At 55.9% G+C, this 20868-nt stretch overlaps 2 protein-coding genes across 2 annotated transcripts; both read right to left on the reverse strand.

Annotated features, from left to right (window-relative positions):
* Positions 1 to 7408: 7408 nt before the first annotated feature.
* On the reverse strand, positions 7409 to 9169 carry GALR3 (galanin receptor 3). The gene is made up of 2 exons (XM_061124048.1): positions 8811 to 9169; positions 7409 to 8191 (listed from the first exon to the last, which is right to left on the reverse strand). The coding sequence occupies exons 1-2, from the start codon at positions 9167 to 9169 to the stop codon at positions 7411 to 7413; spliced, it is 1140 nt and encodes a 379-aa protein (XP_060980031.1). The 3' UTR covers positions 7409 to 7410.
* A 4633-nt stretch (positions 9170 to 13802) lies between these two features.
* On the reverse strand, positions 13803 to 20461 carry GCAT (glycine C-acetyltransferase). The gene is made up of 9 exons (XM_061124049.1): positions 20220 to 20461; positions 18607 to 18737; positions 17014 to 17115; positions 16425 to 16571; positions 15688 to 15842; positions 15469 to 15551; positions 15122 to 15293; positions 14397 to 14518; positions 13803 to 14116 (listed from the first exon to the last, which is right to left on the reverse strand). The coding sequence occupies exons 1-9, from the start codon at positions 20413 to 20415 to the stop codon at positions 13965 to 13967; spliced, it is 1260 nt and encodes a 419-aa protein (XP_060980032.1). The 5' UTR covers positions 20416 to 20461; the 3' UTR covers positions 13803 to 13964.
* Positions 20462 to 20868: the final 407 nt, after the last annotated feature.

Genomic DNA, 20868 nt, shown 5'->3' on the forward strand with positions numbered 1-20868 from the left:
GATGGACATGAGTTTGAGTAAACTCCAGGAGTTGGTGATGGACAGGGAAGCCTGGCGTGCTGCGATTCAAAAGTCGCAAAGAGCTGGACACGACTGAGCGACTGAACTGAACTGAAAGAAGAAAGGACCTTGGGGGAGAGAAAGGCAGGGGGTGAGATTCAGGCGGGGGGCTGCCTCCTGGGCCCTGGGCGTAGGGAAGCTGCAAGCCCCATCGGGTTGCCAGAGTTGGGGAAGATACCCTCCCTGAGGCTGGGGAGAGAGGAAGGTAGATAATGCAGTAGCAATCCCGCATGCCCCAGCCAAAAGAATAAGTAAATATGTTTAAAAAGAGAAAACATGCAAGTGCGCCCTGAGCGGGCTGAGCGGGGCAGGGCAAGATGGAGAACCTGACGGAGGTTGCCCACACAGGAGTCAGCTCTCTTACTAGCTGCTCGGGGAATTAACCAAGTTTGTGGGGGAAGCAGTGGGGAGAGCAGTGGTGGCAGGAAGAAAAAAAATCCACGTCTGTTGATTTCACCTTCTGGGTAGGGTCCTTTTCTCTATACCTCCCATTTCATTCATGTTGGAAATGCCTCTCAGCACTCGCTTTACACTCACCAATGTTCCAGGTGGGAACATAACAGGGAAAGAAAACACAAAATCCCTGCCACGCAAATGGTGGTAATGCTTGGAGAAGGATATTCACGAGATAGCTGGCCTTCCAAACAGATAGCTGTTTGCCAGAGTGACCCAGCCGTGCAGCTGGGCTGGAACCTGGACTCACCCCCCAAAGCTCATGCTTCCACCACGCCTGAAGTCAGAGTCTTCTCAGAAGCAGTTTCCTAAAACTGAGGGCCACAACATTTGTTGACCTCCTGCTATGTGCCAGCAGGCCCATACAAGCCCTTTGATTTAGTGTTTGCAGTCAAAGGGTAGCCAGCGGCCTTGCTCACTATTATAGATGCACAAGATTGAGGCTCAGAGAGGAACTTGCTTGAGGTCAGATAGCAGCACATGACCCAGCCCAGTCCAGGAATTCCCAAAGTGCCGATCTCCCCAATGTTCATAAGACACAGTAGACACCCATGGACCTTACTGAGTAAATATCTCTCCCTGTGTGGGTAGGGGTGGGCCCTTCCTCACTGAGCACATGGCGCAGTGTGCCTGGTATACAAGGCCTGCACCTGGTCACCGAGGGGAGAGAGGACAGGGCGGAGTCATGGGACTGAGCTGGGTCTGGAATGGTCTTTGCCAATCTTTGGTGGCTGCCCAAACTATTATAGGCCTTCTGAGGTGGTCAGAGAGCTGGGAGCAGTGTGAGCCAGGCCTGGCAGATGGACAGACACAAGTTGGCTGTGGGACCAGGAGATGGCATGGAAAACGTGGGGCCCAGGAGCGTGAGGGGCTGGCCAGAGAGGCAGGTGAGACCAGGCTGCAGAGATCCTGAGGTCAGAAGATTTGCCCTGGCAACAGAAAGCCGGTGAGGCAAGCTGTCACCTCTACCCTTGAGGTCATAAGCGCCCTTACCTAGAGCAATCACCATGAGCTCCAGGGAAAAGACCCCTCCCCTCAGATCCCCAAACTGCTTCAGATGCCGAGCCCAAGCCAGGGTCAGGAGGACAGGACGCTGGACTGATACATACCTGGATAATCCAACAAAGTTCCCAGCACCCCCCAGCTATAGGGAATGAGAGCCCAAAGCCCCTGATGCCGACTCTCCAGCAAACACTGAGGCCCGTACCTGCAGGGAGATATGATCAGTTCACTTGACAGTTGAGGAAACGAACTCAAGGCAGCAAAGGAGTCTTGTCCAAAGCCCCAGACCAGGGCCCAGAGTGGTCCCTTGTCTCTGTGACTGGCCCATGCCAGCCTAGTGACGTTCTCCCACTTTGGAAGCTGGGGAGGATGGCACGTTTATTAAATGCCCTTGGCCATCAGCATGTGCAGGAGGCAGGAGGCAGGAGGAGGCAGAGGCAGGTGAATTGAGCCTCCTCAGTTGGATTGTGAGGGTTCTTGGGGCTTTGTTTCCTTTCCTTTTTTTTTTTGGCCACACCATGCAGCTTGTGGGATCTTAGTTCCCCAACCAGGGACTGAACTTCAGCCCCTGCAGTAGAAACTTGGAATCCTAACCTCTAGACCACCAGGGAAGTCTCAGATTGTGAGGGTTTTTAGGGTTTTGATGGAGGCAAGGATCTGCCCAGGAGAGCCCTAGAAACCTCTCACATAGGTGGCGGCAGCCAGGAAGCAACCTGTGGCGGTGTGCCTGCATCGCAACCTAGCTTAGGCGGCTCAGTTCCATAGTCCTACGAGTTCAGCTGCAAAGTGCAGGAGCCAGGATTCAAACCAGGTGATGTGGCTCATAGTCCGTGTCTTGACCCCTGCACTGCGCCGCCTCTCTGAGTTGACCTGACAGGCTCACCATGCCCAGCCCAGCACCCTCCCCAGAACCACAGCCATCCAGAGCACCCCCAGGAACTCCCAACTGGCACCCCTTTGCCCCTCAACCCCTCCTCACAACCCTTCCCCCTGTTTCAGGCTCAACCCTACGCAAAGCCCAAGCTGCTAAAGCAAGGTGGCATCAAGCAGATGCCTCAATAAATCAGTCTTGTCCTCTTAAGTCAGAAACAATTCCACCCCCACAGCCGGTCCTTCTGGCTTCATGCCATCTTGGATCCAGCCGGCAACTTGCAAATGAGCCCTGCATCCAGGCTAAGGACTAATGTTCATTCATAGGGAAACTCGGGGTGGTTAATTGGTATTTATGTCCCCAGGTACACACCCTGAAGTTGATAGATGGTGCTGTTCCTGTCAGCTGAAGGCAGGGAGAGAGACTGGTTAACATGGTTGTGCCAAGGTCCTCACCTTGCCCACCCTGCCCGGGGCTGAGTTTCACCTTGGCTACATTTGCTACACGGGGCCGGCTGGTGGTAGGGGTCACCATTGCACATTCGAATTCCTCCCTCCCCTTAAAAAAAAAACAACTCCTATCTTCCCAAAAGACCATGAAACTGAAATCAGACCAACTTGAATTAGACCCCAGCTCTGGGACTACCTCTGCGATCTTGGGCAAGTGACTTAATTTCTCTGAGCCTCAGTTTCTCCAAATTCAAACTCTAAAGCAGATGAGACACACCTTCCAGGGCCAAGTACAAGGTCTGAAATACAAGAGGTGCCTAGTTCACCACTGCCCCACGGACACCCTCACCATGTTCCCCAGGCCCCTCATCTCAATGCGTTCCCACCGAGCTCAACATCCCCCCACTGCCACCCCCAGTAGCCTAAGCCAGAAGGCTGGGTGTTATCTGGGACATTGCTCTCCCCCACCCCATAACATTTAATCACTATTTAGCCCCAGCAATTGTACCTCGTATGTGGTTGTCCCATCTGTCCACGTCTCTCTACCCACTGCCACATCTTGGATGCCTTCATTTCTCTGGGTTCTCACACTAGCCTCTTAACTAGTCTGCCCAGCCTCAGCCTCATTCTGCTCTCCCTCCCCAGGTATAGTCTGCCTTGCAGCCAGAAAGAGTTCCCTCGAGAATATATCTGATTCGGTCACTCTTTTGTTCAAAACCTTTCCATGAGTCCCCCTGCCCTCAGGACAAAGTACAGTCTTGGTTACAGACAGGATTTAGAGAATCCTTTGCAGCTGCCTCCCCTGACCTCTCCCACCTCACCTCCTGCTGAGGCTCCATGTACCCTGTCCCAGGCCCTGGGCTCATCTGCTGTGCCTGAGTCGAGGTGGAGGACTCCAGGTGGCCTGTGCACACGTTCTCCCGTCTCTCCCTTCCACATCTGCCCTGACTCACACTTCAGGGCTTGGCTTGGGTATCACCTCCTGCTGGAAATCTTCTCTGCCTCTCCAAGCTGGGTAGGACCCTTCCCTGGGCTCCCACAATCCCCCATGCTTCTGTCTTGCTTTCCTGCAGGAGAACTCTGTACTGAGTAGGTGTTCAGACATGAATGCTGCAGGATCATCCCTAACAGGTTGGTACAAACGGGAGGGTGAGAGGGTTACATAATTCGAATCTCCTTCCAAATAAGAGGAGCTCCATCCTCTTAGGCTGGCTCGAGACCTCGTAGGAGGCTGAGGTCAAGTGGATTCTCCTGGGCCCCAGGGGCAGTGGCCGGGGCTCATTCAGCCTCTGGACAGCCGGATTGCCTGCCTGTGGTCCTCCAGGACTCAACTCTTTCCACCAAAGTATTACAACCATCTGCTCTTCCACGCATTTCATTAGCCTCCTGAAGCAGACCCAGGAGCCTCAGGGGCTGAGCCTAAGCCCAGCATCAGGCCATCAATCTTCCTGCCAAATCCATGGCAAAAATAATCTCCCAGCCCCAGCCCCAGGCCAGGCCCTTGGTGGTAGCTTTCCTGACCCAGGGCTCACAGAGCAGCCTCTGGGTTGGATCCTTGCTGCAAGCCTGGCACCTCCAACCCAGCCTCTACACAGCAACCCAGGGCCCCTCCCTTCCTGAAAACCAGTGGCATCACTGCCTGCCTGAAAGGATGGAGTTCCTGATCCCCTCCCCCCGCCAGCTGACCTAGGAGGCACATGTGACCTCACTGCACCCACCCTCCCTGCCTCCCCAGAGCCCACCCCACCCTATCCCACTCTGCTTCAGCTACACAAACCCACTTACTGCTCCCACCTGTACCTGCCCTGGCCTTTGCTCTGCCTGGCAGGCCTGTCCCATCTTTTCCCAAGAAAATGCATATTAAATGTCATCTCCTCTGGGTATCCTGCTTGGACTGGCCAAGGAAGGCAGGCATTTCCTACTCTGGGCCCTGTGTACTTTTCTGTTATGGCCCCATGACACAGTGCTATCCTTTCTTCTTTTGATTTCTGGCTCTCCAGCTAGACTAAGAGCTCCCAGAAGGCAGGGGCCAGGCCAAATTCACATCATCTCTGACTTCCTCTCAAGGGCTAGATTAAGGCAGGCACTCAAATGTTTGAGGGATAAAGAAGGAAGAAAGGGTCACGCCTTGCCTTCCCTGGCACCTCTGTCCTCCTGTATCATATATCAGCCGTGCGCCTACTCTGGACCAGGCTGTATGGCCCTCCATTAGTCGGGGTGTCTGGGCTTCTTTATCTAGCTCCAATGGGCCAGAGAGACCCATTCAGAAGCAGGAGTCAGAAGCAGGAGGCCTCAGGGTCCAGCCAGGGCCTGGGCTGTATGACTATCCCTCTGCCAGGCCACCATGCAGGGCTTTCACTGACGGACCCCTCCCCCAGGCCTGGAGTTTCATGCCAGTTCAGGCTCTGGCTGTCACTCCCTGGCTGGGCGCTTGTCTCCTGCCCATCCTGTTTGCAGTGGGTCACCTGTCCGTGCCCACAGAGGTGACTGTGGAGAAGTACCAGCCCACCTGGGTGGCTGGACCAACCACAGCATAGGCCACCCTGGGAGACTTTGTTCCGAACTTCGGCTTCGTGGGCTCTCACCATTGTTGTGTGTAGCAATCTTGTCAGATGCTCTTAGATGTTTTTCCAACACTTCCTGGGCTGTCCCGGGAGCCATTCCTCTCGCCCAGTTAGGATCCTGGCTCTTCCTCAATTTTGCCACTTGGCTATGATCAAGTACCTCGTCTCGAGCCTCAGTTTTCACTTCTGCAAATGGAAGTCATATCCCTTGCCTGTTGGTGCGAGGCACGGATGAGGCAGGGGAGGTGTGAGTGATGGCCGTGGGGAGACAGAGGCCACCCTGGGGGCTGCAGAAGCGGCAGCATCATGGCCCCTGCCCTCCAGGAAACTCTCCCACTGCTGCAGCCTGAGTCAGTCGGGGACATCTTGGCAGAGACCGGGGAGAAAGAGCTGGGGACCAGGTGTCAGCCCTGGTGCTGGGCCCTGGCGGCACTGGCTTCCCAGCTGGCTCTCAGCCTCCCCCTGAGAAGGCTGACTGCCACTCTGATCCCTGGGTCTGTGGCAGGTGGCAGGCAGTGAGGAGGTCTCAGCAGCTGCCCAGTGTCAAGGAGGGCCTTTCCAGGGTGCCCAGCAGCTGGGGCATGTGTGCCGGGGAGACAGAGAATTGGAAGGTCTCAGCCAGAAGCTAATAAACAATATTGGCTTACGGTGAGGGAGGAAGTGGGCAGCTCCACACCATTGGGACTGATCTATTGGTTAATTAGGAGATTTCCACAGCCACAGACTATGCCAGCTGTGTGTAGGGCCAGGTAGGGAGGGGGGCCACAGGGTAATCAGGGCTGCTGGAAGGCCAGCTGGGGTCTGAGTATGGCTCAATGTCTCCCCTGAGCCAGGAGCCTCAAGTGGCTGAAGGAATAATGTGAGGGGTTGGGGTCAGGCAGTGGACCTAGGACTTGACGGCTGGGGCACACCCATCAAGACCCGCTGTCCTGAGTACCTAAACAGAATTCTGCTATAGCAGGGGAGTGGGGGCCCTCTGTGGTTTCCAGGGCAGCCAGTTGAGTATGGGGATCTATAGGTTTGGGGAAGAGAGGTGATGCGGAATGAGGAAGAACCAAGAGATACACTGGAAACCATGGGATCTGCAGAGGTCCCAGAGGTGGAGAAGTCAGTTCTGCTAAGTAGAAAAGGTAAATAGTAGTAGGTTTGAATCCAGACTCTCCCAAACACTAGCTGTGTGGCACATCGCTAAACCCCTCTGATTCCTGATGTCTACATCTTTAAAGAGGAACGAATGATATCTACCTTGCAAAGCTATAATTAGATTGAAGAATGTAACACTGTAGTAGCTGTTCCCTTCTCCAGGGGATCTTCCCAACCAAGGAAACGAACCCAGGTCTCCCTCATTGCAGGCGGATTCTTTACCAGCTGAGCCATCAGGGAAGCCTCATGGGATACATACAAAGTGCTTAATAAGTATTTGCTATGTTTATTTTGTATCTGTTAGTATTAAGTTACTCTGACTTCCCTGATGGCTCAGACGGTAAAGAATCTGCCTACAATGCAGGAGACCCAGCTTCCATCCCTGGGTTGGGAAGATCCCCTGGAGAAGGGAAGGGCAATCCACTCCAGTATTCTTGTTTGGGAAATCCCAAGGGCAGAGAGGCCTGACTGGACTACAGTCCTTGGGTTCGCAAAGAATCGGACACGACTGAGCGACCAGCACTACTACTACGCTATTAAGTTACTCAGGACAGGACTTCGAAGGGAGAAGGGGCTTGGTAGAGGAAGCAGGGCTTCCAAGACGCTAACAGAGTTGGAGGAATGGGCAGAGGGACAACCCTCCTTCCTGCCAGAGTTGCTATGGACATAGTCTGGGGGCTGCCTGGCCTGGGGGCCTGCGCTTGGCTGCGTGGAACCATTTTCACCGTCCAGGGGTGTCACTCCGTGGACTGAGTGTCCACTTCTCCTCAGAGGGTTCCTGGCTTTGGCCCCATCTCCTAGTACGGTCCGGCCCTGGAAGAGGAAGGACAGACAGACGGACACCTGGCAGAGCGGAGGCAGACAAGGTTTATTCTGGTCCTCTGGCATGTAGGACCCTGGACGCCTCTCCACCACCTGCGGGCTCTGGACCCCGCTCCCCGCCCCAGTCGCAGCCCACCGGCAGCCTCCCGCGAGGCCGGGCGTTCCCGGAGCAGCCGGCGGGGCCCGGGGATCCCGGGCGGACGCGACGAAGGGCGCGGCGGGCACCACCCGGGGGGCAGCGGGCGCGGGGGCGGCGGCGGCCGCAGGGCCACAGGCGGCGGAGGCGGGCGCGGAAGTGGCGGGAGGCGAGCGCGTAGACGAGCGGGTTGAGGCAGGAGTTGGCGTAGGCGAGGCAGTGCGAGGCCAGGCGGCAGGCGTAGGTGGCCGGGCTGAAGGCGAAGCGGCCGTACCAGAAGCAGAGGATGAGCGCGTGGTGCGGGCCCCAGCAGAGGGCGTAGAGCGCCGCCACCGCCAGCATGACGCGCCCCGCGCGGCCCGTGGCTCTGCGCCGGGCCTCGGCCGCCGCCGCGCCCGCGGGGCCCACGGCTGCCCACAGGAAGCGCAGCGTGCGCCCGTAGGCCAGGCTCACCACGGCCACGGGCAGCAGGTAGCCGGCGGCGAAGGTGGCCACGTCGAGGGCGCGGCGGCGCGCGTCCTCCCAGGCGGGCACGCAGAGCTCAAGCGCGCCGTAGCGCACTGTGCCGTAGTAGCTGAGGTAGGGCGCCGAGAAGAGCGCCGCCAGCAGCCAGACCAGGCCCACGGCGGCGCGGGCGTTGCGCGGCGTGCGCAGGGCCCGCGAGCGCAGGGGGTGCCGCACGGCCAGGTACCTGCGGGCGGGCGCGGCGTCAGCGCGGCGGCGGGCGGGCAGCCTGGATACCTCCCGCGTCTGAACTGTCGCGGTGACCGCGCGCCGGGCCTCGCTCGCAGGGAGGTTGTGGGGATGAAGGGAGTTAGCGCGAAAAGCGCTTGGACCAGCGCCCGGCACCTACCGAGGCTGGGGCGGAGCTCAGCGAGAAATGACCAACCGGCCCAAGGTCATCAACGAGTTAACTAGACAGTGAGCCTAGGTTTAACCCCAAGTTTCAAGCCCTGAAAGCCGGTCTGACCACAACTCGGGCCAGATGTGGGCGGTAATAAAATAGCTGATGAATTTCATTCGTGTGTTCCTTTTGCCATTCATTTCATGCTTACAGAGCACGGACTAAGTGCCAGGCCCTGTGCTGACACTTGGAACACAGAGATGTTCTCAGGATTCTCCCAGTGAAGATGGGGTGAGGGCAGGATGACCCCCTCAAGTATGCCCTGCAGTATACTCGGGGCAGTATGCCCCGAGACTGGTTGGTGGGGGCCAGACAGCTGTTCTTTTTCTCCTTCCCCCTCCCTTTTTGGTCCCCCATTCCCTCCTTCCCCTCCCCCAGACCGGGCCGAGTTCCCAGCCCAGCGCACCTGTCCACTGAGACAGCCGCCAGGGTGAAGCTGCTGGCGTACATGGTGAGGTAGATGAGCAGATGCACAGCCTTACAAACCAGGGCCCCGAAGAGCCAGGCGTCCAGCGTGTAGATGGCGGCCTGGAAAGGCACGCAGCACAGGATGAAGCAGAGGTCAGCCGCGGCCAGGTTGAGGATGAATAGATCCGTCGTGCTGCCCGGCTCCTGCCAGGCACTTGGGCCAGGCTGCAGCAGCACTGCCAGGACCAGCCCGTTGCCCACCGTGCCCAGCAGGAAGATGAGGGCAAAGACCACGGGCACTGCCACAGCCCCCATACTCCCCGGGCTGTCTAGCGAAATGTTCTGAATATCAGCCATCTTCCCAACAGATGGGCACCTGAGGAAGAAAAGCTGGAGTCCTCAGCTCTGGTCACTCAATTCAGGGGTCTAGTTCCCCCACCATAGGCCTGGCCAAGTCTCCTGGGGTGGACGTTTGTGGGGGACAGGGATGTTGGGCAGACAGAGACAAAACTTATCCCTGAGACCCACTGTGCAAGCTCCTGGCAGTCTCACTGGTGTCTAAGGTGGGTTTCTCAGTTTCCTAGGAAACATCCCAGGGCGTGAAGGACTGATTAGGTAATGGATAGACACCTTCAACCAATGATGCAGGTAAAGACATGTGCAAAGTGGGGTGTGGGGAGGGGCAGTTCCAACCCCAGGATCTGGTGTATTTTCCTCACTTTTCAATGGGGATCTGAAATACAGGGAAGACTTTCGGATATTAGTCAAATTCAGCCAAACTGGGGTGACATCCCTGAGTCACTGGATAGTCCAGCTTAGTGAGAACACCACATGGCACAACTGGGAGCACCATATAGGTCACTGCCCACCTTTGCACATGAGGAAATTGAGGCTCAGAGAGGGGACTTGGGAAGCTAGTTATCACACTCTGAGAGATCTGAGGTTGTTGCGACCCTGGTACCGACTCCCAGGCTGGAGCACTCATCTGAGAGCTGTGGTGCCCCTGACAACCTGCATGTGTACATGCGTGCGTGTGTCTGTGTGTGTGTTACATCTATGTAGGCTATGACCACCTGACCCCTGTCACACCCCATGGCCCACATCGGCTGCTACTTGTGGGTCTCCCTGCATGTTTGGACCTCTGGGGTAGCTGGACGAATGAAGGGCAAGGGGGCCGAGCAGGGAGGAGGAAAGAAAGGTGGTCTCTTAGAGACTCCCCATCCCAGCATGCAGGAGCCCGCCCCCACCCCCCACCCCCGCCACCAAGCCCAGATGGGCGACACAGACCTCAGTCCTGGGCACTGGGCTCCTGCTCTCCCTGGGCAAACTGACCAGGCTGAAGCTGCCTCCTGGCTCAGTGGCTGCCCCTTGGTGCCTACCTGCAGGTACAGCTCTGCCTCCCACTGCGCCCTCTTCTCCTTTAAGGCCTCTCCTCTCCCTCCGAAGAAGTAGCCACCTCCTCCTCAGCCCCTGATTTTCCCCGGGTGGCATGCTCTTCTGCCTGGCTCTCCACTCCTCCGCCTCTCTGCGTTGCTTCTGCCTTTCTGCAGCGAGTAACCCATTGATCTCGCTCTCTGAGATTCTCGCTTTGTGGTTAACCCCTCTGTGCCCAGGGCCCAGTCCATTCCTGGCCCTCTCACCTCCCGTGGTCCTGCTTGCTCACTCCACTCCACATTCTCTCTGCTCCCTGCTCCAAGAAGGGCTCCAACCCAAGTTCAGAAAGGACTCCTAGTCTTTTTTTTTTTTGCCACATGGCATATGGGATCTTAGTTCCCCAACCAGGGATCGAACCAGAGTCCCCTGCATTGGAAGTGCGGAGTCTTGACCACTGAACTATCAAGGAAGTCCCAGGACTTCTAGTCTTGAATGGAGTGTCCAACGCTAGGAAACCAGAAAAAAGTCTTTTTTTCTGCAGACTAGGATTCCTCCTGGCCCTGAGAATTTCAAGACCCATGAGCTTCCCTAAGCTGATTCCAGGGCTTCAGTCTGCCTGAAGACTGAAGGGTCTATGTGCGTGTCCAGAGTCTGACTTTTAGTCTTAGGGCAGTGGGGAACTACAGAAGATTCTAGAGCAGGGGCGTGACCTGCTCATTTATTTTGTAATTAGCTTATTATGGCCTGGGGTTGAAAGAATGGCTAGAGGGGGAGTGATTTAATGAGTGACCCATTAAGAGCCTCTCCTCCAGGCAAAGAGGTTACCAGGTCTTGGTGAATGACTGGTGATTTAGTCATGGGGTTCTGGTCTGGACCTCCTCTTGGAGGAGGAGTGGACCACATGGCCACATCTTCCAGAGGGTTAGAGGCCAGTGGGACAAGATGCATTGGATTTAACAACAAGGTGGTTGTTGGTACTAGACAAATGTAGTGGGGGCAGAAGGCAGTCTGCAATGAATGGGGAAGAGAGGCGGTAGGGGTTGTGTAGTCTTTCTAGAAGCTGGGAGGGTGGGGTGAATGTCAAGAAGTCTGTGCAAAGAGAAAGAAAACAGCCTGAGATGATGCTGATGAAGCCAGGACTTGCAACCAAGGCCTGAGGAGCTGGGACGAGACTCTTCAGAACTGGCTTCCCGAGGCCCTGGGATGTTCACCAGTGCTCACGCTCCTCTAAAGCCTGATGCCACCCAACACAGATGTGGAACATCCCCGAACTTTTAGAAGCAGAAACTCATTGAACTGAAAATATTAGGGATCATCCCTAGATTCTGCAAACCTGAATTCAGAGCTATCAAAACTGCATTAAGGAGTTAGAATTGTAGAATCTTGTGATCTCGGAAGAGCAGAACTGTAGGATCTAGACTTAGAGTGGTGGGATTTGATAACTTGGGGGTCCACAACCATCTTATATGGAAGGAATGCACTGTGAGATTCCCAGAAGCCTTGACTCACAAATGTGGCAGGCCTGGACCCTGAAAGCCCTGACACACTGCCCTCCCTCCCCTTGGGAGCCCCAAGCCAGCTATGGCCCTCCTTGCCAGAGTCTGGGCTCTGGCTGGGTTGGAGCAGTTCTAGGGCAAAGAGCTCCCAGGAGCAGCTAAGCTGAGCTGTGATGACAGCCGAGGAGAGAAAGATCGAGGCAACCAGAGCAGGACCACCTGTGAGGCAGGCAGAATGGGCGCCTCACCATGGCCTGAGCCCAGTGGGCCCCGGGCACCCACACCTCCCCCTGTTCCAACTGCTGCTTCTGGTGGCTGTGGCCTTGAACCCTGTGCCCAATGTAGAGGACAGATGGTGTGCCCTGAGAGCAGTCCCTGGAGATCTGGGCCCTGCAAGATGTGAAAGTGCGACTTTGTGGCTGGCCCTATAGCCTGTCTTGGCCTCTGGCAATGACCAGTATGTGCTAAGCCCAAGCATGTGTGCCCAGAGGTGCCCCTGTGCCTGCTGGCACCTCTTCTGACCCCTTGGGACAGTTGCGGAAGACCTGCGCCATGGTGGACCTGGGCCAGTACAGGTCACATGCTGAACCATGAGCTGGCTGAAAACTTGGCACCCTACTGCGACGAGCTGGCCCACAGCGTCACAGTGCTGGGCTGTCCCCAGGCACACAATGTCAGCAGCTGGTGGTGCCTGGAAACTGTAGGAGGAAGAAGCATGCACTCTGTACCACTGGTGGGTGGACCTCACCTACGGCTGTCTTATCTGGGCATCACCAACTGTGACCCGTCCTCCCGTGGCTGCTCATGGTCACCTGCCATGACCTGCCAGCCTGAGCAGACCACACACATCAAGCTGCTGGCCTGGCCAGGCGCTGGGCACCAGGCGGTGGGTACTTGCTGCTGAAGTGCACCTGGTGCTAGATGCCCTACCCCGTGTTTGGGCCCCTGACGTGGCCACTGCAGCCCCCTTCCCTGGGGCTGCATCCCCAAGTACCTCAAACTCCTGGACCCCCAGCTTCAAACTGCCCAGGATCACAGGCTAGGATTCTCAGAATCCCAGCGTTAAGACCCTGCTGGCTGGGACCAGAGCTCACCCAGACTGTCCCTCTCTAGACACCCAGGCTGAAGGGAGGGCTGGGGGTGTGGGGCACCAGAGCCGTGGCGCCCACCTCTAATGAAAAAGGGCTTTTTCATCCTCCCTGCCCTCTCGCCAGCAGACTATTAGCTCCCAAGGCCACACCATGCTGAGGCTGGAGCTGTGTGACTCAGACCCATCCTTTACCCTACCAGGTGCCCATAAGGCTGAGTGGGGAGGGCTATGGAGAGAGAAGGGCTGCGACGATGGAAAGGGGACTTTCATCTCTAGCAGGGGAGCAGTGAGCCATTGTCGGGGGTTGGGGGGGGGGGGCAGTGGGGATGGGGCCTTGCCTGTGGGGCTGTAAAAACAGCCTGTCCAAGGCCTGAAGTCTAGAGGGGGCTGGAAAATAGCAGCCAGAACCCGGAGCTCACTGCGCCCCCTGGCGGTTCCTCTGACTAGACCAGTGAGCCCTGGGAATATGGAGATGGAAGGGCTCCAGATACCAATGTAACAGCCAGTCTTGGTACAGCAGGGAAGACCAAGGCACACACGGGGGCAGGGGCTGCCTAAGGCCACAAAGGCAGGGACAAAGTGGGGATAGAATATAGGGTTCCAGTCTCTCGGGGCCTCTCCAATAGTGACATTCTTTCCTCCGGGGCGCAATCTTCTGCTTCTCCCAAACATGGACTTGGGTGTCCAGCCCCTTCTTATCTGGGCAGCTGTAGGCCATCCTTGGGGTGGGGAGCAGAGGATGAGGGGTTCACCAGGGCTAGACTCTGGAGGCTGTGGAGTAGGGGGGGGCGGGTGGCATGGGAAGGGGCCTGTAGGGCTGGTGCTCAGCTTCTCTCTACGTCAGGAAAGCATCCAACTGAGCCAAATGGTGTCATCCCACCTGCCTGGGTCCCATCTTAATTTCGAAGAGGTGATCAACTCTGAGAGCTATCACAGCCCTCAAAGCCCCAGCTCCTGCCTGATCCTTCAACCAGCTGCAGGACTGGGGCTGCTCTGAGAGAATAAAGCAGACCAACACATCACAGCCGATTTCCACACTGTTGCTTTAACCTCACACCCACAAGCACAGGCCTCATGCCAGCCTGGCGCCAGGAATGACAGAGTTCAGAGCCTCTGGCCTGGGCTGATCAGAGGCCCCCCTTTTCACTGTGTTGGGAGGGGGACCTCGGCTCTGCTGGTCACTACCCAGAACTCAAGGCAGTGCCCCGTGCAGTCGCCCCACCTCCACGAAGGCCTCCACACAGCGGTCAATGTCCTCCTCGCTGTGCACTGCTGAGATCTGGACTCGGATCCGGGCCTTGTCCTTGGGGACCACAGGGTAGCTGAACCCAATGACAAAGATGCCTGCGAGGGTAGAGAGGGTCAAGTTGGGGCTCACCATAACCAGGCAGGTTCTGGGGGGGCATGACAGATAGCTCTTACTTTTCTGGGGGCTACAGAGGGCAAGGGAGCAGCCAAAGGTCTCTCAAACCTGGGACTGCCTCATGGCCTAGGGTTTTCAAGCTTGGACAGACATCTGATCTAAGAAGGGTAGTAGGGCTGGGGGAAGAGGGGATATTCAGTCTAAGGGTTCCCTCCTTTTCTTTTAGGACCCACAGCCACATCTCAAGCCCTGCCTCCTTACCTCTCTTAAGCATGTCATCTGCTATGTTTAAGGCCAGCCGAGCGTCACCCAGCATCACAGGGCAGATGGGGTGATTGGCTCCTGAGATGGTGAAGCCAGCAGCCTCCATCTGACTGCGGAATCTGTGGGCATGAGCTGGGTGTTACTGGGAGTTGGGGGACTGTGAAGTAATCACATCCACCCCTGATGGACATGGATGTGACCCAAGGCTTGTGACCAAGTCTGCAGGAGGGACCAACAAAGACAGAGATGCTGACCCAGAGAGGCAGATGGGGAAAGAGGCAGAGGAACAGGAAGACCAGTTAGGGAGGCAGAAAGACAGGACTGTACAAGAAGGGGGAATGCAGGATCATTTGCAAAGAAATGCACCGGGGAGACTTCCCTGGGAGTCCAGTGATTAATACTCCATACTTCCAATGCAGGGGGCGTGGGTTCGATCCTTGGTTGGGGAGCTAAGATCCCACAGGCAGTAAGGCCAAAAAATAAAAAAAATAAACATACATGAAATGTACCAAGAAATGGAAGAAAAAGACAGAGAGAAGAGGGTGGGGGCAAGCACGTAGCCCCTGGTTAAGAGAGCCAAGTTCCAGAGCAACCCGCTGGGGACATGGAGGTGGGCAGAGGCAGGATGCAAAGGCAGGGAGTTATAGGCCTGTGCAGGCACACAGGGCAGACCCTCACTAGCTCCCTCGCCCCAGCTGGCCCCACCCTGCCCAGGACCGCACCGCAGGGTCTTGGCCGCCATAGACTGGACGATGGCATTGCTCTCCATGAGCAGGTCCAGGGCCTTGGAGGCACAGCCGACAGAAGCAGGTGGCAGACTGTTGGAGAAGAGGTAGGGCCGGGCCCGCTGCCGTAGCAGGGACACCAGGGCCCCAGGCCCGGTCGTGTAGCCCCCTGAGAACAAGGGTGAGCACAAGGAGCCAGAGCTTACCCCATGGCCCTCCTGAGAGGACAGTCCATGCTGTCTTCTTCCCTGCAGCCCCAGGTCTCCCCTTCCCACCTCCCTCAAGACCCCTCCAGGGCCATGCGTGCAGATAAAGGGAGCCCAGGGGCCCAAGCCAGCAGGCACCTGATGCTCCACCCAGTGCCTTCCCCAGTGTGGAGTTGATGATGGTGACTTGGTCCATCACGCCCAGCAGCTCATCTGTGCCCCTGCAAGGGAAGCTGCCACTACCACCACGGCCACCTGAGCACCCAGGCTCATGGGTTGGGTGTAGGGGCTGGCCTTGTTGTTTCCCACCCACCCTGATGAGTCCAACCCAAGGCCTCAGGGGCTGTGTGCTCCCACCGTCCTGTGGCCCCCAGGAAGCCAGTGGCGTGGCTTTCGTCCACAAAGACCAAGGCACCGTATTGAGAGGCAAGGCGGCAGATTTCCTGCAGGGGTGCGATGTCACCATCCATGGAAAAGGCCCCATCAGTGGCCACAAGGCGCAGCCGATGCTTCTGCAGAGAAGATACGGAAGGCAGTGGCTAGTATCACGAGTTGGACCAAGTCACTCCCTTTCTGTGCTGCTTGGCGCTCTAAAGGCTCACTCTGCCCATGCCCAGAACAGAGATGAGCACACATGTACCCTCGTGCGGAGGCTGGCACATCCTCTCCCTCCTCTGGGCCTTCCCCATCTCCTCCAGGGCAGTCTGGAGACATGCTTAGCCACTAGGCAGTGAGAATGCTCCCAGTCTCCTCTCCAGAGGGCAGGGTGGGGTGGGGTCAGTTCTGTCCGTAAGCTTATCCCACTCTGATGCTGGGCAGGGGCCTGCCACACATAAGGTGCTTCCTCGAACTCAAAACAGCATTGTGCCATGGGATAAAGTTTGGGTTCTAAGATTGTTGTTGTTTAGTTGCCAAGTCGTGTTGGGTCTGAGGATCTGGGTTCAGATCTTGGCTGTTTCGAACTTTCAGGCTATTTGCCTGTGAGTGAGGAGATGGCTTCTGCAAGCCTCTTTTCCTTCACTGGGGAAGGGGGCAGTTTGCGGGGGAGGCTGAGGATAAAACCTTGGCCCTGGATGCGCGAGACCCTGCCGCACCTGGGCCTCCTGCAGCTTGGCTTCCAGATCAGCCATATCCAGGTGGCGGTAGCGGTATTTGTGGGCCTTGCACAGACGGATGCCGTCAATGATGGAGGCATGGTTCAACTCATCCGACAGGACTGCATCCTCTGAGGTCAGCAGGGCCTGTTGGAAGGCAGTCAGAAGTAGAGCCATCACCCAACCACCATGGGGTTCTCCCTCCCTCATGACTCCCCCTGAATCAATATTTCACTGCCAACCAGGGCATTATTCTGGGCAGGGAGGCAAGGAGCCCCCTGCCTCTATCTTGATCCCCAGGGGTTCCAGGACTGGGCTGAATCAGAGACCCTGCTCTAGCAAAAGCAGGTGAGAATATGGTGAATGCCTGGGCCCTAACACCCTCAGCCTTCCAGCTGATGTAGGTTACCTCCCAAATGCCCTGGAAGCTGGCCTCCTTGTAAGCCCCAGGATTCCTCCTGGAGACATGCTGGCCCACTGGAGCCTCTAGACATGGCCCTGGTGTCCTGCCAAGTGCTCCAGACTGCACACTCCCAAGCCCTGCACAGCCTGGCAGGCCTCACCAACTCCCACCCATGGTGTCACACACCTCAAAGAGGCCGGTGTTGGCATCAAAACAGCTGGGATAGAGAATGGCATCCTCCCGTTGGTGGAAGCGGGCTATCTTTGCTTCTAGATCTTTGTGGATGCTCTGAAGTAAAGGAGTGAAACACATATTAATGCCTTTGGGGCCACATGGGACAAGTCCTGGGGACAGAGGCTTAGAGAGCCACAAACAGATCCTCCCCCTTCTTTTTGCACCACAAGGGTTCACCCAGAGCCAACACAGGAATCTGAAGCATTAGGGGCCCACTAGGTGCCCCTCTTCCTGGTTGGGTTTTCATTTTACAATGGGGGTCTGATGGTAGAATTACGGATGCTAATGGCAAAGGAAGATATTTTCTCTATTAAACTGAGTACACTTTTTTTCTATTTTCTTTTTTATTTTCCTTTTATTTATTTATTTTTTGGCCACACCACACAGCATGCACGATCTTAGTTCCCTGACCAGGGATCAAAGATCAAATCTGCGCCCCTTGCAGTGGGAGCACAGAGTCTTAACCACTGGATCATGACGCAAGTCCCTAAGTGCCTTTTCCTGTTGTTTAATGGCAAAAAGGAGGATTACACAAGTAACTCTAGGTTCATTTGGGCCTCCAATTGTTGGATTTGGAAGCTGTCCAGTCTAACCTGCCCTGGTTGGAAGTCAAAAGTTCCATTCATTTCACCTTCACCTTTCTGAGAGGACAAGTAATAATAATCACAAGGACTCAGAAGCACTGACTCTTGAGCAAGGCCATATAGGTTCAAGTTCCACCACAATAGGCTGTGTGCTCTGGGCAAGTCAATTAACTTCTCGGGGCCTCAGTGTCCTCATCTCTAGAACAGGGGCAAGAATAACACTTAGAACTTGGGATTATTATCTGCCTTAAGAAGTAATTTGCAATGTTCTTAAAATAGCACATGATACATAGTAAGCACTATAAGTTTCATGTATAAAGAGTTCATTTTGTAGCATATACAAAATAAAATTATTAAGCAACATTTATTGAGCACTGCTGTGTGCCAGGCCTTGTTCTAAGCATTTTTACATGTATTGGGCTGGCCAGAAAGTTCATTCAGGGTTTTTCGAACGATGTTACGGAAAAACTTCAACGAACTTTTTTTGCCAACTCACTGTTAACTCTTTAATTTGGGGTAATCTTATTAAGTATTATTATTCCCACTTTACCAATGAAGGCATTGATGCTCAGACAAGTTAAGACACTTGCCCATGGTAACAGAACCAATAAATGGCAGTACTAGAAACCAAACTCAGGCAGAATAGCTCCAGAAACCTCTATTTCAATCCCTGCCTTCTATTCTTCCTTTCTTGAAGAGGAACAGGTAAGAAGCTCTGTTCTGTGGGTGGGGAAATGGATACTCTGAGAGGTTAAATTTCTTGCCCAAGGCTTCACAGCAAAACAGAAGCTTGAACCCAGTTCTTCCAGTGAACAGCACTGGGGCTAAGCATGGGCCCAGAGTTCTGGGATGAGCTGAGTTGCCTAAACCAGCCCTGCTGACTGCAGAAGCAGACATCTGAAGTCAGTGCCCAACCACCCCGTCCTCCCTGGCCCCAGCCCGGGCCACACCCTTGGTGTACCTGGGTGCCACAGATGAAGCGGACAGAACTAAGGCCGGCTCCAAACTCCTTTAGGGTCTGCAGACCTGCCTGGATGACCTCAGGGTGGCTGCTCAGGCCCAGGTAGTTGTTGGCACAGAAGTTAATAATTCCTGAGATGGAGGACAGGGGATAGACACAGGAACTCAGGACAATCAGGGCCTGTAAAGGTGCCAGGCCCTGAGGACTCAAGAGAGGAAATGAACCTTGAGTCACCCTTGAAGAGGCAACAACCATACAATACGATCTGTTCTGGAGCAGAGGCCAGGCTGGGGAGCAGGGAGCCCCTAGGAGGCACGGAATTCAAGAGTTACAGGAGAAGGAGGGGCAGAAATGGACTCCCAGAAGAGCACTTTGGAGAAGGAGAAGGTTTGGATCACATTCACCCACAGCCCTTCCTCTCTGGCTTCTTCTATCTCTGAAGACAACCAGTAACCCCTCATCTGGCCCTTGGCTCTTTCCTGGGTAAAAGAAGAGGGCATCACAGAGCCCTACAATGGTCTCCAAACTCCACACAGTTGACTTTCCTGCCTGGTATAGAACTGTATGCCCAGGAGGGTGGCCTCTCTGAGACCTTGACCCTTGCATTTTAAAGCCCAAAGTGGACACAGCTGACCCAGGAAGGAAACTAAGACTCCAAGAGGGCAAGGTTTACTCAGTTTGGGAGAGGCAAAACAGGATGGGAACCTGGGTCTCCTAATTTCCCACTGTTTGATCTGCTCCAAGGTTCCCTGGAGGAGGAGAGAGACCTCTGTTTTACAAATAAGCACAACAGCACCAAGTATTCCAGGCCTATTTCCTGGGCAGAAGGCAGGTTTGGAGGCCTATTGGTAACCAGCACCCACCTGGGTCCTGGCACAGACAAGATGAGCAGTGACCACAGATGAGACAGAAACCAGGCAGGCCTGGTGGGCCAGTTCACAGTATGACTTGTGGGGCAGCCCTCAAGCCCCTTGCTCAAACAGTGATTGTAGCCAGAAAGTTGGTCTCTATGGACAGTTAGGTGACCTTCCTGCGCCAATATACCAGAAGACCTACCCTAAAAGCCCAGCTCTTCCTGCAGCTAGCTGGGGGTTTATGGGCAAGGCACTTCAAATCTATGAGCATCAGCTTCTCTTCATTTGTAAATGGGACCAGTCATGCCCATGTTTTGAGATTTGCAGGAGTGCAGGCGCAGCAGTTAGCAGAAATCTGAACAAAGCAGCAGCTCTAGAAATGTGGGATTTCTTGCTGCTGCCTTCCCATCACCCTTTCTTAAATCCGTATGGTGGGAGCCAACTGGCTGTCTCGCTTTCTTCCTTACGTTCTCACAGGCTGGATCTCGGATCGAGCCCTGGTCTCTAAATCAAAAAGGTGCTCAAAGGACTAATTACCTTCTTCTGGGGGAACAGGCCTAATCAGGTTAGAATTAACTGTGGGAAAAGGCAAGTCGGCCTGACAGATGGGAAACGGTCCAGCAGCGGCTACGTGCGCCCGTGCTCTGGCCCGCTCACTGCCTCCAGGATCTCCATTTCAGAAGAACCCTCAGGACGCCCCCCCCCCTCCCGCCCCGAACACCCGTCCAGGTCTGGCGATTCCCAGGAGGGGGGCGTTACCTCCCGGGGCGCCGTCCACGTGGATGTGCGGCCCCTGACTGGACGTGATGACCCGCTCGCTCTTCCAGGTGCCAGCTCTACGGATGCTTTCCAGCTCCTCCTCCAGGATGCCACGCAGCTGAGCCAGCGCCGACTGCGCCCGGCGGCCGCGGGAGGCCCCGGAGAGCGCAGCATGTAAGACGCGGCCAGCCCACATTTTGCCCACCTCGCCCGAGCTAGACTGCCCGCTCAGGTCCTTGCGCACCAAGGCAGCGGCGTCATCACGTGCGGGGGCAGGGCCCCGGCAGCCAATCGGAGCGAGAAGGGCTCCGCTCTAGGGCAAGGGAGGCGGACCTAGGGATAGGAGGGCGGGACCTGGAGGGATCAGCAGAGGACGAAAGTGGAGTGACTTGTATGTAAGTTGAGACTGGAGCTGTCCGTGTTGGGGGAGAGGAGGCGACGGGGGTTGGAAGACACATCAGGGCCAGACCCACCAGACCCCCCCCCACCCCATTCCCATGCCCTGCCTACACACGCATCTCCCGGAAGGTAGGGACGCCCTCTGGACGCGGGCGCCTAGAAGCAGGCTGAGGCACGTTCCATATGCTCCAGCCCTAAGGTTTCCTGGGTTCTGTCGAGCTCTTGGAACTCTCCCTGGTGCTTAGGTGCA

This window comes from Dama dama, chromosome 22, assembly GCF_033118175.1.
Source record: "Dama dama isolate Ldn47 chromosome 22, ASM3311817v1, whole genome shotgun sequence".
NCBI lineage: Eukaryota > Metazoa > Chordata > Mammalia > Artiodactyla > Cervidae > Dama > Dama dama.

What these genes read in the sequence shown, in the direction of transcription:
- GCAT (XM_061124049.1), bottom strand. Translation starts at nt 20,415, where the DNA reads ATGTGGGCTGGCCGCGTCTTACATGCTGCGCTCTCCGGGGCCTCCCGC. An exon ending in GCTTCATCTGTGGCACCCAG is followed by an intron (nt 17,116 to 18,606) that starts GTACACCAAGGG and finishes CCTTTACTTCAG; the next exon opens with AGCATCCACAAAGATCTAGA. An exon ending in GGCACTGGGTGGAGCATCAG is followed by an intron (nt 15,294 to 15,468) that starts GTGCCTGCTGGC and finishes CCTTGTTCTCAG; the next exon opens with GGGGCTACACGACCGGGCCT.
- GALR3 (XM_061124048.1), bottom strand. Translation starts at nt 9,169, where the DNA reads ATGGCTGATATTCAGAACATTTCGCTAGACAGCCCGGGGAGTATGGGG. An exon ending in GCGGCTGTCTCAGTGGACAG is followed by an intron (nt 8,192 to 8,810) that starts GTGCGCTGGGCT and finishes GCCCGCCCGCAG; the next exon opens with GTACCTGGCCGTGCGGCACC.